At 42.9% G+C, this 15,876-nt stretch overlaps 1 protein-coding gene across 10 annotated transcripts in view; it reads left to right on the top strand.

The window, feature by feature from the left end:
• Positions 1 to 15,876, top strand: part of Sacs (sacsin molecular chaperone) — an 84,567-nt gene that overhangs the window by 47,270 nt on the left and 21,421 nt on the right. For 8 of the 10 annotated variants that reach the window (XM_006252167.5, XM_063274276.1, XM_063274275.1 and 5 more), the window contains 6 exons: positions 370 to 454; positions 2,024 to 2,109; positions 4,991 to 5,102; positions 10,596 to 10,742; positions 12,079 to 13,573; positions 14,442 to 14,533. In XM_006252167.5, the coding sequence (XP_006252229.1) occupies positions 370 to 454; positions 2,024 to 2,109; positions 4,991 to 5,102; positions 10,596 to 10,742; positions 12,079 to 13,573; positions 14,442 to 14,533 (2,017 nt within the window). Of the gene's footprint in view, positions 1 to 369; positions 455 to 2,023; positions 2,110 to 4,990; positions 5,103 to 10,595; positions 10,743 to 12,078; positions 13,574 to 14,441; positions 14,534 to 15,876 lie in introns of those variants that run through there. The other 2 variants (XM_063274274.1, XM_039093905.2) reach the window with 2 other exon arrangements.

Consider the following 15,876-nt stretch of genomic DNA (forward strand, 5'->3'; position numbering starts at 1 on the left):
CTGCCCCTTCCTAACAACCACCAATCAGGAGGAAAGCAGAAATGAAGTTTACGGTATGGCTCCCTGTACCAGCCCATCATGTTAAAGGTCACAGTAGCCCCGGCACCAATTAGATGCTTGCCAAGCTAGAGACACTCACCCCTCACTTTTCATTTTCTATAAAACCTTGTCCCATGAGTGTTGGGGCTTTTCTCCACCGGAACCATCCTGTGGGTCAGCAGTGAGCAGTAAGCCCATGCTCGAGTGGGTGAATGAAGACCCTGGTGGGGTTGCGTCGGATCAGCTCCTGATTGGTTTTTCGGGGCTCATGAACACTTCCTTGGAACTACATTACGTTGCTTCTTACGCATTTTCTGTTCCCTTTTTCAGATACCTGATTGGATCAAGATTGGAGATCTGACTTCTAAAACCTGTCTTTTTGTAAACCTTCAATCAAAAGGCTTAAAAGGGGGAGGTATAATATTGACTTAATCTGAAGTATATGCCACAATTTAGTCCATTAAAGATTTTAGGGAGGATAGTGGCTGCCTAGAACTGGGAAGAGGGTGAAATGAAGAGGTGTTGGTCCAAAAGAATAAAATTTCAGGTTTGCAAAACAGATGAGAAGTGAAGATCTGCCGCACAGTGAAGGGCCCAGCTATGGCGGTGGTAGTATGTACCCGACAGCTTGCTAGGGACAGCCGAGCGTAGTGGCACACGCTTGTAATCTCAGTATACAGGAGGCAGACTCAGGCTAGGCTACCTAGCAAGATGCTGTTTCAAAAATAATCAAGCAAACAAATAAAGTAATAACATTGTTAAGAAGGAACATCTTAAATGCTTTTCCACAAAAGGAATAAAGTCAAAACAAAATGGAGTTGAGAGAAACGTTTGATAAGGTGTGGTGATGATGATAGTGACGTTTCGATAGTTTCATGGGTCTATACTGACCTCCAACTTCATGCATTAAGTATTTGTAACATTTTGTACACACCTCAGTAAAGTAGCCTGAACTAAAGGTTTTATTTTAAACACGAAATGAGAGCATATTATGGAATGCAGGGAGGGGCTGCCCAAGCCAGAAGAAACAGGTGAATGTAGCCAGTTCTATGATAAGCGAGAGAAATCTGTTGACATAGTCTTGCTTAGTCTTGGTCTTGGTGATGATTGTGTCAAAATTATATAAATCTGTTGGATATGGTTGAGGATCCCTAATGTAGAAATCTAAAGTAGGCCAAAGGCACTTGGCATGATGCCAACAACAAAAAGTTCCATATTTGACCTCATGGCAGTTTATAGTAAAAACACAGGCACAGTAAAAATTTTATATAGCTCACCCTCAGGCTATGGACCTTAGGTGTATATTAGATATACATGGATGTCTTATTTGGCCTTGGATCAAAGTATCCTTAAGATACTTTATTAACTAGTGCAAATATTCTGACGTCTGAAGAACAGGATACTCTGGTTCCAGCCTGTGGTGATGGTTACTTGTGTAAGCACGTTATTACTTTTTATTTATATGCAGATTTTAAATTTTTGTTGTTCTTATGAAAGTTTTTCTCCATCCTCCTCTTCACATCTTCCTGCTGAAGACAGCTGGGGTAGAACAGTGCAGGCAGGACTTGGTGATTAACCTAGTCAGTCATTGGGCTTCAGCACCATCGGTCACATCCGAAAGTAATAAGAACATGACAATAGGTGACATGATTTCTGGCTTGTTTTTCACCACAGGGCAATAAACAGCAGCAGTAATTTAATTGCCTTACACAATAGTAGCATCTTTGTCCTTCTGCCATGCTGCTTGCTGTCGAATTATCCTTTCGTGAAAGTATGCCTTAGAAAGATCCTTAACACCCGATGGGCCACTTAGTTACATGTCTTGAGATCTGGTAACACGGAGTTGACTTTGCTGCCCCTTGAGTTGGTCTTAGGATTCTGTTGTGCCATACATGAAACCATGCAACGGAGCCAGATAACCCCCAGGAGGAAAGTCATGAAATCCTATTTTTCTAAATCTTTTAAAATATATTCTGCATTTTAGGTCGATTTGGTCAAACAACACCACCACTTGTCGATTTTCTCAAGGATATTTTAAGAAGATATCCAGAAGGAGGACAGATCCTTAAGGTAGGAGATCTGGCAGAGTCCCGTGTGGTTTACCTTCAGAGGGAAACACTTAGTGTTTGCATTTGATTATATCACCTTGCCTCCACGGCTACAGTGCACAGCTGAGTGGAGTAGATTGGAGAATACAGTTGGCACGATGGGAGGAGGACTTGTGGGTGCAGGACTACACTAAGCCGCTGCAGGTGACCCTCTTTAAACAGTTTCCTAGTCTAGGAGTGCTTCTGCAGAGCACTGAGCCCTGGTGTCACACACCAGCCATCAATCAAATAACCAACCAAGAGTTCAGCAGCCTGATGCCAGTCCACATAGAGGTCAGGATGTAAGGCTTGTTTGGCCTCTGGATTTAGAGGCTTGTTTGGTGAGGGAGTTTACTTTAATTAGGTAATTTCTTATTTGTTTATATACATATGATCACAGTATTTTTTTTCTCCAGAATGGAGTGGAATTCTCTTTGTAGTCCAGGTTGGCCTCAAGTTCACAATGCCTCTGCTTCAGTCTCAGTGGTGGGATATGGACATGGCTTAGAATATATTCTTCAAGTGTGAATATGCTCATGAAGAGGAAAGAAGTAGACATCTACAGAAAAGGCAATGGAAGAAGATTTTTGCAGAAATTAGGTTTGGTGTTAGTAAGAGCCCTTCCTAGTGAACTGGGGCAGTAGGTCAGTTACTGTGTATGCGCCCTCCTTGTTATTCCCATCCTCAGTGTTTCAGCCCTTGCTTCTCTCCCAGCTTAGCAATGTTTTAAGGTCTAGTAGCTCATGTCATGCTGAGATAGGCACAAAGGTTGTGCTGTCAGGGCCTGTCTTAAGGCACACTGGAGTAGCTTCTTCAGTGCGGCTCTCAGAGTCGGAGCCAGTGACTTTCAGGGCAGTGTTCGTAGACGGCTAGTTTGAAAGCTGTTTCTTTATATTGGTTGCTGGAGAAATGAAGGGTATGATTATGGAATTGTCATGGGGCTGGGGAGGACTGAATGACCCACACGGATTCAGAGTGACAATTCAGTTGTTGATTATAGGAGTTGGGTCAGAAGAGTAGGATCCTTACATCCAGGAAGAATGTGCCAGGTTGCCTGGGGTTGGCCTCCTTTGCTCTTCTTGTGATGTTTTTATTGTAGCCTGTTCAATGGCATCTCCATTCCTTGGGTATTTTAGTGCTGGGCTCAGTGTTGCCTGTAGGTCAACCTCCACCTTCTATGGTGTTTGATAAAGTGGGTCCAGATTTTTAGGGACCTGCTGCCTCCTGGAATCCATAACAGTGATCCCCTAAGGGTTACCACCTTGGAGGAGCTCATTAATCCTTACTTGTTGTACAGCCTGGGATTGGCATTTGGGGCCTGGAACTTAGTGTATTATCTTCAGTTTTCAAATTTTCCTAATCCCTGCTTCCTATAATACACATAAGTCCTGAGGACAGACTCTATGAGCTGCTTTCATTTTTGTAAGCTAACGTAGTATTCTACCCATCATTTAGTTCTTACTGTCCACCCGTCATATTAACATCTTGCTCAGTTTTAAAGACTTTCTTGGACTGAACAGAAAACAAAGGGATCTAAGCCATTAAAACACCTATGAGAAATGGCAGCTGTGTAACTAGGAACCATAGCTGCAAATGGACGTGTGGGTACTTAGGAAGGTTCGGGTGTTTATATTCAGGGTTAGATGTATGGCTGCTGGCCCAAATCTCCAGCTCTCAGTTTTTTGATTCTGAGGCTCAAACCCAGGACCTTTCATATGCCAGACAAGCATGTACCCTCGAGCTATACTGAAGTACCCACAAGGCCACTGAATGTGCTTGGTGAACCTGGTCAGCCCAATCCTAGCCTGGCTGTTTAAGTCTCTTCTTCCTGAGTTCTCTGACATTCGTTCTCTTGTAGAGACTGTGCTATTGCTTCAGTACTGGCTGATGTGCCCCTTAATTTAGTAATTCCAAGGTTTCGGGGAAATAAAAAAGACTTTCCCTAATGTCTGGTGTCGATGAATTATCATGGGGTGAGTGTGTGTGTGTGTGTGTGTGTGTGTGTGTGTGTGTGTACTTTTCTAAACACCCACATATTCAGTTAAAGGGGTGGCCCTCAGTTTGCTTTATTCTAAGTAGGAGCCTGTTCAGGAATTTCTCATGTGATGATTTTCCCTCACAGAGCCTATAGACAGGGTGGTTCCAGAGAGCCATTCAAGCTTGATGAGTGTGGGCGCATCTCTAGGACTTGGATCTTATTTCAGCTGTAGCTTGCTTCTAGTTGACCAGCATGTGTTGTTAGGAAGTATTTGGGTGGTTAGGACTGAGAATTTTGTTGATGCCCTTGCCTTTCCTTTCTAGGTCACAGATGTCTAGGCACCCACCACTCACCCATATCCAACAAAAGATCAACCCTACTCCCTTATGAATGGTTCTCGGTGCTAAGACACTTCCTGCCTCAGGCATGTCAGGCTGCCATGCCTATTAAGGGTGCATGTAGACTAATACCATCGAGTATCCTTGTTTCTAGGAGAAAAAAAGGAATATGGGATTCTTTTTTAAAGTTGGTAAACAATTGAGAGCTAGTGCTCTATTTTTGGAAGCCGTTTAAGCATAAGCTGTCTCAGAATAATCTGTACGAGCTTTGAGTTAGAGTTGTCTCCTTTGAACAGGCTTTGGGTGGGTTTGTCGCACTTCCAGGATTTGTAGTCAGAGGTTAGATGATAGCAGTTTCCAAGGTGAGGTTCAGGTGTGATGCTGGGAAAGTTCCCAGCTCCTGTGTGTGTGGAACTCCTCCAGTAAGGAGCCTGACTAGAGCGAGGTTTTTCCTCTTATACATACTTTCTTTTTAGATATTGTAGGTGAAACAAAGTTGGACAGTAGATTACTACATTAATGTAACTTTTGGTGTATTTCATGGTTAGGAATTAATTCAGAATGCAGAAGATGCTGGGGCCACAGAGGTTAAATTTTTATATGATGAAACACAATATGGAACGGAGACTCTTTGGTCAAAAGATATGGCGCAATATCAGGGTAAGAATAAATTGAAGTAAATTTTATCTTTTATACTAATGGTGGTTTTTAATACTTTGTTTAATAAAAAGTGTAATTATCGTGTGTACTTCTTGACATGTTTACTTCAGTGTTGTTGTTGTTTCCCTCTGCTTTTGCTGGGAAGACTTTTTTTGCCAGTCGGTAGTAACCTTAGAGAAAAAAATAAAAATTAAATGGCTAGCAATGTAATCACATAGCCTCCCATTCTTGTTGGTCAACCTGTACTTCATATTATGAATAAGACAAAGGACACTGCTTCTATATAAAGATCATCTCTTATGCATTTGGTAAGAAGTTGTAAAAAGCTCTGCTTTTATACATTATCTTCTACTTTTGGGCTGCCCTTCTGCTGGGAGAGAGAACATAGCCTCACAGGAAGAGGGGAGAAGGGAAAGAGGCGTTACCTGTCGGTGCTTGCCAGCTTGTTCAAACTCTGAAATGTGGAAAACGCGTATGTAACTTGGCTCCGCTCTGAAGTTGGGGGTGATTGTGCATGTGATGGACAGCAACTGTGAAAAAGAAGGCTTAGCTCCTTTTCTTAGATGTGGCTGAGAGAAGTTTAGGTAACAAAACGGTGTTTCGTGAAGGTAGTCGCCATTGCTATTGGATACTTAGTGCTTATTGCCATGGCTGCTGTCATTCTGACATTAGTTTTAGGACTTGGCAGTGGAACTTTGATCTGGAAGAAGAGATGTGTATGTTGTGGTAATATCACGAGGCTTGCACCCCGGTTCTGAGTCCTGCCACCTTGCTGACTCTAGTGCTGGCCTCCAGAGTCCAGTCATTCAGTGGTGAGAGGAGCTTGTAGTTTCTTGGCTCTAATTTTATTCTCTAATGTTGCCTCCTGCAATCATGTTCAGTTTGCATTCAGGGGACTGCAGGCCACCTCCTGGTCCTATACAGCCCTACCCATTGCACAGCCCCACAGGCAGTGACATACCAGGCAGTCCCTCTGATCTCCATGTCCCCCTGTGAAAAACTAGTGACAGAAAGGGCAATTTTTCTTCCTAGTTCTTCTTAGGAGAAATTGGGGGAGAAAATGCTGTGATGGGCTATCCTCATGCCCAGGTGATCTGTGTTCATTGTTCTGATGTGCTGTGCTGGTGAGGATATGGAGCTCCTAGAAGCATTTGTTCAGGTTTTTTGCTTCCTGCCTTCAAAGAAAATATTGAAACAGCTGCATATAGTGGTGCACACTTTTAGTCCCAACAGTCAGGCTGGTGGATTCTGTGAATTTAAAGCTGTATAATGAGTTCTGGGCCAGCCAGACCTTCACTTAGCATTTCGATATACTACCACCACAACCACCACCAAAAGATTGAAACAGTCATACACATTCCTCCCACGGCTGAGGGATCACCTCACACGGGGAGGTGGTGTTAGGGCCCCTGTAAGCCTCACAGCCAGCAGGGAAGTGAGAGATGAAGAGAGAAATTGGAGTCATCATCACTTTTACAAGCTCTGGGTAAGAACTTCCAGAGTCTGGCCTCAGGGTTTATTTTTCTTACACATTTAAGCACAGTAAAGGGACTGCCCCACCTGGGGATCCAGTCCCTATATGTATGTATAGCCCCCAAGCCCAGACAATATTGCTGATGCCAAGAAGTGCATGCTGGCAGGAACCTGGTATAGCTGTCTCCTGAGAGGCTCTGCCAGAGCCTGACAAATACAGAGGTGGACGCTCATAGCCAACCATTGAACTGAGAATGGGGTCCCCATTGGAGGAGTTAGAGAAAGGACTGAAGGAGCTGAAGGGGTTTGCAACCCCCTAAGAACAACAGTACCAGCCAACCAGAGCTCCCAGGGACTAAACCACCATCCAGAGAGTACACATGGACACACCCATGGCTCCAGCTGCATATGTAGCAGAGGATGGCCTTGTTGGGCACCAATAGAAGGAGAAGCCCTTGGTCCTGCCAAGGCTGGACCCTGCCTCCCCTCCCCCCAGTGTAGGGGAATGCCAGGGCGAGGAGGAGTAGGTAAATGGGTAGAGGATACCCTCATAGAAGAAGGGAAAAGAGGGGATGGGATAGGGGGTTTATAGATAGAAAACCTGGAAAGGGGATAACATTCAAAATGTAAATAAATTAAAAAAAATCCAATTAAAAAAGCTTTGGGGGCTGGGGATTTAGCTCAGTGGTAGAGCGCTTACCTAGGAAGCGCAAGGCCCTGGGTTCGGTCCCCAGCTCCGAAAAAAAGAACTAAAAAAAAAAAAAAAAAAGCTTTGGAAATAAAGAAGTTGTGACAAAGCTTTAGTCATAGCTACATAGAAACTTGCAAGCAAAGTAGCAAAGCACCTGTGACCTTTACAATGTGAGTGAGTTCTAGTGACTGATAAATAGTGCTCAGGGCAGGAGCCTAGGAGGAAGGGCTTGTAATGAGCACAGGGTAGATTCTTTTGGTGGAGAATGCAGAGTCCCTAGGGCCTCTTTCATAGGCCTGGGTTCTCTTTACTGAGAGACTAAGCTTAGGACCAGGGCCTAAACAATGCTCACGACACTGGGGGATTCCGGAAGGCTGGCCCCATAGAACAGCAAAAGGATTACTGGGTTGTTAGACAACACCCACTCCAACTTCCTGGGTGACCAGGGATCAGTCACTTTTCTTCCTTTGAAGAAAATAGGTCTGAATGTTTAATAAGTCTGGTTCTTCCAATTTTTCGTAATCTGTGCCTTCTAGAAAAGTGAGAAGACTGCATGAGCCAGAGGCATAAAGTGTTTTCTGGACATTCATAAGTAAAGTGATGGCAGCCATGACTCCATGCACAAGCTCAAGCCTGATTGTCCAGGACAGGGGGGGAGTAGTCAGGAGTCCCGCCCCTAAGTGAGGGTCTGTGCTCTTAGCTTTCCTGTTGGCTCTAGGAGGGAAGATGACTGTTCCCTCCCCAGTGGTGCTCTGATATGTATAGTACTGGTGACTCTGCTGGGCTTCTCAGTTCCCTTCTAGAGATCCTAAAGTTGTATAGGTTTTTTTTTCTAGATTCTGGCAAGAAATTCACTCCCGGGCCTGTTCTGTGATTTTCCTTTTGTGTCTGATGTTTTTAGTATAGAGAGAGTGAGTGGGCAGAACCATATAGTATTTGACAGATGCCATTTTGTATTAGCTGTATTTAGCTATTGGATATTAAGGAGTCATTTATTAGTATTTTGCATATTATGTAAAATTATATATGATATAACAAAGATTAATATTGTAGTGAAGACTTCTGTGTCATAATAGAAATAGCTGACAATTTAGGGGATCTTCTCTATGGTGTGTGCTGTGGTGAGCCTTTATTTATGCCATAGTGGATTCCTAACACTCGTGTGTGGGGAGGCAGAGCTCCACTGTTGGTCTAGATGAAGAAACTGAGCCTGCGGCTGTCATTGGTAACAGTGAGTGAATCTGGTGACGCCGGACCCCCTAGACCCCTGAGTACTTTTTCACTGCTGTGTGCTTGTCTTTTTCAAAATAGTTGTTGCAGCCTTGATCAATTTCATGTCCTGACTCTGTTTTAAAGACAGCAGTTGCACTAATTAAAACAACCACAACAGGGGTTGGGGATTTAGCTCAGCGGTAGAGCGCTTGCCTAGCAAGCACAAGGCCCCAGGTTTGGTCCCTACCTCCGGGAAAAACAACAACAACAACAACAACAACAACAACAACAACAACAACAACAACAAAAACACAACAAACACCAGACCAGGCCAACATTCTGTGTTTAAAGAAGCTTGCGGAGAGATGTCCTTTGGGTATTGTGTGTTCTGGTAGTTCATTAGCTTGGAGGTTGCACAGGTCTAAGGATATACATATCTACTCTGTGCTTTATTGTGTCTGTGTTCTTTTTAAGCAACTTTCAAAGGAAAACATTGATCACATTTAAAGTTGACATAGTTGCTTATACTTAGATAATGTTAGGATTTCTGAAAACAGGTCTCAAAAGAGAGTATTTGCTCAGAATTATACATACAATATATTGTTAAAGAAACCACTTTGGAGGTAGCATTATAATTTAAAATAATCTATTTAAATATATACCAAATGCATGACTATTTAAATTACACCATCAATGTCTTTTTTTTTTTTTTTGGTTCTTTTTTTTTTTCGGAGCTGGGGACCGAACCCAGGGCCTTGCGCTTCCTAAGTAAGCACTCTACCACTGAGCTAAATCCCCAGCCCCCATCAATGTCTTTTATAGAAATCAAGTAAAGCAAAATCAAAACCACACAACCCAAATTTTCACAAGGTGATTACTAATATTAGTAAGCAATTACTTTCAACTTTATGAAAAAATACAGTGACAAAGTTATTTAGGTTGTACATTTTCCTAATACATTATTCTATACATCTAGAGAATGATCTATGCTTGTCAGACCTTCAGTTTTGAATGAATGAACTTATTCAGTATACATAAAAAGTAAGAGAATAAATAGCAACAAATGGATGGATGAATGGATGGATAGATAGATAGATAGATAAATACATAGATAGATACAGAGAAAGAGGGAGAGAGAGAGAGAGAGAGAGAGAGAGAGATGAAAAGCATCACATCACTTGGCTGAAAGCATCCAGCAGAAATTTATTGAGAAAGCCCCTTTAAGACAGTCTTCTGGAGTTCCCAATAGAGAGTCTGGGGCAGAACAGAGTCTGCCCTCAGAATGGTGTCCAAGTAAAAGAACAAATAGCAACTACTAGAGATGACATCATCAAATTGGACACAATATACAACAGAAAATGACTAGGGATATTGAGGCAGTCAGACTGGAATTCCTCATTGAACTTTCTCCCCATGGATGAGCACAGTGGAACTGGTCCTCTTTCCCATTGCAGAACTTTTCTATCATGGGATAAGTGGTAGTAATGTTGGTTAGAAACACTACCTTCTAGCTATTCACTAGGACACAATGTTTTTACCCATGTACTCTTTTACTGTTCTTATCCCTTCCTGTCATAGAGGTAGGGGACCCCAGACTTCCTCACAAGAGGCCTTGGAGAGGCACTGGCACAAGCATGGTTGGGTCTAAAATGGAAGGGGACAGCACTGATCCCGGAGCTAGCTCCTTGGTGAGCTCCAACAGCACATTACAGTCCGATGTGCACTGCACACATTTCCCAGAAATTCCTCCTACAAAGACGATTTAAATATGGGATTCAGAAGAGTTTTCACAGAGTGTGGTGCACTGGGGAATAGCCTTGTTTGCTCTGTATTTTTTGGTATTTAAGTTCCATAATTCTCTTAATTTCTTCTTTCAGAACGTTTGACAAATAATATATGTCTCTGACTGGTAGCTTTTACCAATTTTATTCTTATTTTTATTTTGAAGACAACTGAAATAATAATGCAAAATTTAGTCTGTACTCTGTGTCTCTGTTTTTTCATGGAATCATGTTTGTTTGTTTGTTTTGTTTTTGTATGGATGAGTCTCCTGAAGCAGACCTGTCCTTTCTGGTGTACTCCTTGCTGAGTATCTGCTTGTGCCTTTCAACACCCAGGGTCGGCTCTCTATGTGTACAACAATGCGGTTTTCACCCCAGAGGACTGGCATGGCATTCAGGAAATAGCAAGAAGCAGGAAAAAAGATGATCCCTTGAAGGTTGGAAGATTTGGAATTGGGTTTAATTCTGTCTACCATATAACAGGTGCAGTATTGGGTGTGGGCAAGTGGGGAGTAGAGTCAGCCAGACTATAGATAAATGTTAGTAAATCTACCCTGTTTATATTAACATCGATATTTTGTTTCATATTGACTATGCGACATATTAAAGTTATTGTTATACAGTAAAATATGGCTGTCACACATGAGTCTTAACGTTGTATTTATAGATTCATCTTTGGAAGCTCATCTTCAGGGCTCTAAGTGATGGTTTGCTTGTACATGTTGAAGTACACCAGAGGACTACACAAATGTAGAGACTTAACAAAAATTTAGAGCAGGTCAACTGCCCCGTGTGTGTAGCTCAGTGTTTTTTTGTCCTCTACGTGACAGTGAACACACTGATGAGGGCCATTTGCTGGAGGCTCTTCTGCAGTCTAGAGATTTGAGAAAGCCACAGGCTATGCTTTCACAGTGTCGGAAGTCTCTCTGACTTGACTCAGTATGGGTGTGTCATGTGGCATTGTGCAAAGGGTCTACAGACAAATATATCCGACATTGTACTGTTGCTGGGTTTACTGGACATCAGATTTGCTACTTAAGATGAATAAGAATTTAGGTGATTGTCACAGCAGTACTTGCATTTGACAAGTACACATCTTAAAGAGGTGGCAGACTTTACTAGGGTTGCACTGTGCTTGGAGATCAGGGGCTAAAGTCTGAATGGGAGAAAAAACACACCGGAATTATCCATGGGAAGCCCTTTGAGCAGCACCATGGATAAGAGTTTCTTTCAGTGTGAGAAATCTGACAAAGCCAGTTCTGCCAGTGTAGAAATATCACTGTCTTTAGAAGCGGTTGACATTAGCTTAGAGGCCATGTGGTAACGAGTGGCTCTTTACGAACTGGAGCCGTACACCGTGTGAGTCCTTCCCCTGCAAAGCTCATTGCTTCCTGGCTGTGGGGTCTGTACCTGCTCAGTTTCGTGGCAGTGGAACAACCTGCACTTAGTAGAAAGTTAAGTCTTTAATTTCAAGCATAGGTTGTAACTCTTTTCTTTCTAACTGGCCTTATGTGGCAGTGAGCACTGAGTATAAATATCTAAAGAGTATTTAATCTTACACTTAATGAGAATTTAAAGATATAGCACATACTATTATAAAAACATAGAAGTTTCTATTCCTGACTCTTACTAGATTGCCTCAAACCAGAAACCATTCTGTATCACTTTCAAAGTATGAAGTTACTTGTAGAAGAATTTTATGTATCGGACGACTTCTTATGTAATATTTCAATAATACTTATCATTTCATCATGACTGCAGTTACAGTTGTTCATTGTACTTCTGAGTTGGTCATATGCTTTGTTTTTCAATTTTACAGATGTTCCTTGTATCTTTAGTGGTGACCAGATAGGAATGCTAGACCCTCATCAAACACTTTTTGGCCCCCACGAATCAGGCCAATGTTGGAATCTCAAAGATGACATCAAAGAAATAAATGAGCTTCCGGATCAGTTTGCACCGTTCATTGGTGTTTTTGGAAGCACCAAGGAAACCTTTACAAACGGCAGCTTCCCAGGGACGTTTTTCCGTTTCCCTCTGCGCTTACAACCTTCCCAGCTTAGCAGCAATCTCTACACTAAGCAGAAGGTTCTGGAGTTGTTCGACTCTTTCCGGGCGGATGCAGACACAGTGCTGCTCTTCCTGAAGAGCGTGCAGGCTGTGTCTTTACATGTCCGAGAGGCCGATGGGACAGAAAAACTGGTCTTTAGAGTAACTGCTAGTGAGAATAAGACCCTGAAGCATGAACGGCCAAATTCTATTAAGATTCTGGGAACGGCTATAAGTAACTATTGTAAAAAGATCCCAAGCAACAGTGTAACCTGTGTAACATATCATATAAACATAGCTCTAGAGGATGAGAGTACAAAAGATGCCCAGAAGACATCTTGGTTGGTATGTAACAGTGTGGGTGGGCGGGGCATTAGTAGTAAACTGGATTCTTTGGCTGATGAGTTGAAATTTGTCCCAATCATTGGTCTAGCCATGTCTTTATCAGGCAGGGATGAAGAGAATGGAGCAACATCCGATTTCTCAGGAAAAGCATTTTGTTTTCTTCCCTTGCCTCCTGGTGAGGAAAGCAGAACAGGGCTTCCAGTTCATATCAGTGGCTTCTTTGGCCTGACTGACAACCGCAGGAGCATAAAATGGAGAGAGCTGGACCAATGGAGGGACCCTGCGGCCTTGTGGAATCAATTTCTTATTGTGAATGTTGTTCCCAAAGCTTATGCTACTCTCATCCTGGATTCAATAAAACGCCTGGAGACAGAGAAGAGCTCTGATTTCCCCTTATCAGTGGACGCCATCTACAAACTTTGGCCTGAGGCCAGCAAGGTCAAGGCACACTGGCATCCAGTGTTGGGTCCTCTGTTTAGCGAACTGTTCCAGCATGCTGTCATTTACTCAGTCGGTGGCGAGTGGGTGAAGCTGGAGCAGGTGCACTTCTCAGAACTCGATGAAAGTTTAGAATCCACACAGTCTGTGCTCAACTACCTCCAGCGCTCAGGGAAGCAGATTGCCAGGGTACCGGGGAACTTGGCTGCTGCTGTTCAGCTCAGTGCAGCCTCTGCCACCTCCACTGCATCTCCTGTGAGGAAGGTGACGCCTGTGTGGGTGCGGCAGGTGCTGAGGAAGTGTGCCCACCTGGGCAGTGCCGAAGAAAAGCTCCATCTTCTGGAGTTTGTGCTTTCTGACCAAGCCTACAGTGAGCTGCTTGGCCTGGAGCTGCTGCCTTTACAGAGTGGGGCTTTTGTCCCCTTCTCCTCATCTGTCTCTGACCAAGATGTTGTTTACATCACCTCAGAAGAATTCCCAAGGTAGATACCGTGTGGCTCAGACACTGCTTGACCTAGGCAGTGGGGGGCCGTCTTTTCTACAGAGTTCTTCACTGCCAGGTGTCTGTGTGGATTCTGTGGGTGGGCAAGGCTTGAAGTGTTAAAGATACATTTTACATTTTAAAATGAAAAGCATTCTGGCATTGCCAATCACATGATAACATGAAAGCTGGGTCTTGCCTTGTGTTGGCAGTCCCAGCTGGTGGGAGGCATTGGCAGGAGGAGCACTTGAGCCTGGGAATCCCAAGACAACATAGTAATATCTTGTCTGAAAACCATTATTCGAGTAGCTATTTGTCAGACACAGCACTAAAACAATTACTGTAAAGAGCTAATCGAAGTAAGGTCAGTTAGGATTACTGTCTTGAAATCTAATTTTTTTTTCTTTTTTCTTTTTTTTTTAAATTAACGAGTATTTCTTATATACATTTCGAGTGTTATTCCCTTTCCCGGTTTCCAGGCAAACTTGAAATCTAAATTTGATACATTAAATAATTATTTCTTTGTAATTTTCAGACAGAGTGCCATGGTGTATCCCAGACTACCCTGGAAACAGTTTTCTTGTTTCAGCCACCCAAGTTCTAGGGTTACCTGTGTACATCATCATACTTGGCTTCAGCAACTGTGTTTCTTATAGTGAGGGTATAGAGTGTTGAATATGAGACTGTTTTTGAGTTTTCGTGGTGTATGATGCCCTCATATTTTAAAGCAAAGCCTAAAGCAAAGTTTGGTGTGAACTATAATTCACATAAAATAAAATAGCAGGTTTAACTGGCTTGAAATTATATGGTGGATGCTTTTAACCATAGAACTGTTAGAACCGTAACTGCCGTGTGCTTCTTGATTCTAGGTCCCTTTTCCCAGGTCTTGAAGCAAGACTTATTTTGGAGAACTTGAAGCCTCATCTTCTAGCTGCTTTAAAAGAAGCTGCCCAGACCCGAGGTATAATAACTGTTCAGTGCTTTTCTTATGTTTTTGATTGTGAGCCTAACCTTTAACGGCTGAGCCATTTCTCTAGCCCTCAGTGCTTTTCTTAAACAACCCTCTTTCTAAAAGTACAAACAGCTTTTATAGGATTTCTTCTAATAACTATCCGTTTTAGACCTATAAACCTGAGTCCATATGGCTCAGCCTAGGAGAATTGTTCACTTTAAGATGTCAGGAGCCATGCTAGCACTAACAAGGATCCAAAGGCAGTGTCATTGAGAGCCTTGTGTCAGCTCTTGGTAGTGGCATTTGCAGAAAATGTATGTTAACCTGCACAGTGCTTTTGGGTTCTTGCTTTTAGTTCTTTTCGGACCCTCCTATCCTCAGATCTTGCAGCATATGTGATAATGATGAAAGTGATTGTTAAGTTTCACAGATGAGAGGAAAAGGTTTTTCTTTCTTCAGGGTTTTAGATGAGTACAGGAGACCAGGTTTCTGCCGTGTCTCCCCTGTCTGCTATACCTCATTCCGGAGCAGTTAGAGGTGGTTAGCTACCGGATGTGACCACCTTCCAAGAACTGTGTTCCAGTCAAATTCCAAGACACTGCCAGGGAAAGGGACTGAGAAGACCTAGGAAGGATAGAAATACCCGTGATAGGGAATGATTTGGGGGAAATGACAGGAATTTGGAGGGAAAAGTACCATGGTTCTGACTCTAATTCTATCTCCCAACTTCTGCAAATATTCTATCACCTATGAGACTACTGTCTGGACTTTTCTTTCTTTCTTTCTTTCTTTTTTTTCATATCAGATTGATTTTATTTTCATCAGCATCAAAGCACTGTGTAGCAACTGGTGAGTCTACACAGTTTGACATTGTTCAGCTGCCAGACCTTTGAGCAGATTTCCAGGTCTTTGTTGGCTTGCTGAGTCTATTGGCTTTCCTCATCACTAGTTGACTCAGTGGAGCTGTGTGAACTAGTCGGCTCAGCTTCTGTTTCAGTGCTAGTGGTCATCTCATCCATTAGGTGGCGGCGGCGATGAAATAGTGCTTCACATTTGGCCCGTTTAGTCTTCTTTTTCGGTGGTGCAGTTTTCTTCGAAGCTTTCTTTTTTGGGATACTTGGCAGGGTGTTCTTGGCCTTCTTTATCATCCTTTGTATCTTCCCACTACATTTGGAACAAGACTGAGGACTCTTCTTGCTTCTAGTTCTGGTTTTGGGTTGATGGCAAGTCTTAGTTTTCTTGGGTTTGGCACTTGAAGTTGATGGCTCGATATCTGGTGTAGTGTTCTGTGAATTCTTGGTTGGTTTCGCCATGCTGAAGGCTAGGGTGTTCTGGTCTGGACTTTTCTTAAG

The sequence above is a fragment of the Rattus norvegicus genome, chromosome 15 (genome assembly GCF_036323735.1).
Source record: "Rattus norvegicus strain BN/NHsdMcwi chromosome 15, GRCr8, whole genome shotgun sequence".
NCBI classification, from domain to species: domain Eukaryota; kingdom Metazoa; phylum Chordata; class Mammalia; order Rodentia; family Muridae; genus Rattus; species Rattus norvegicus.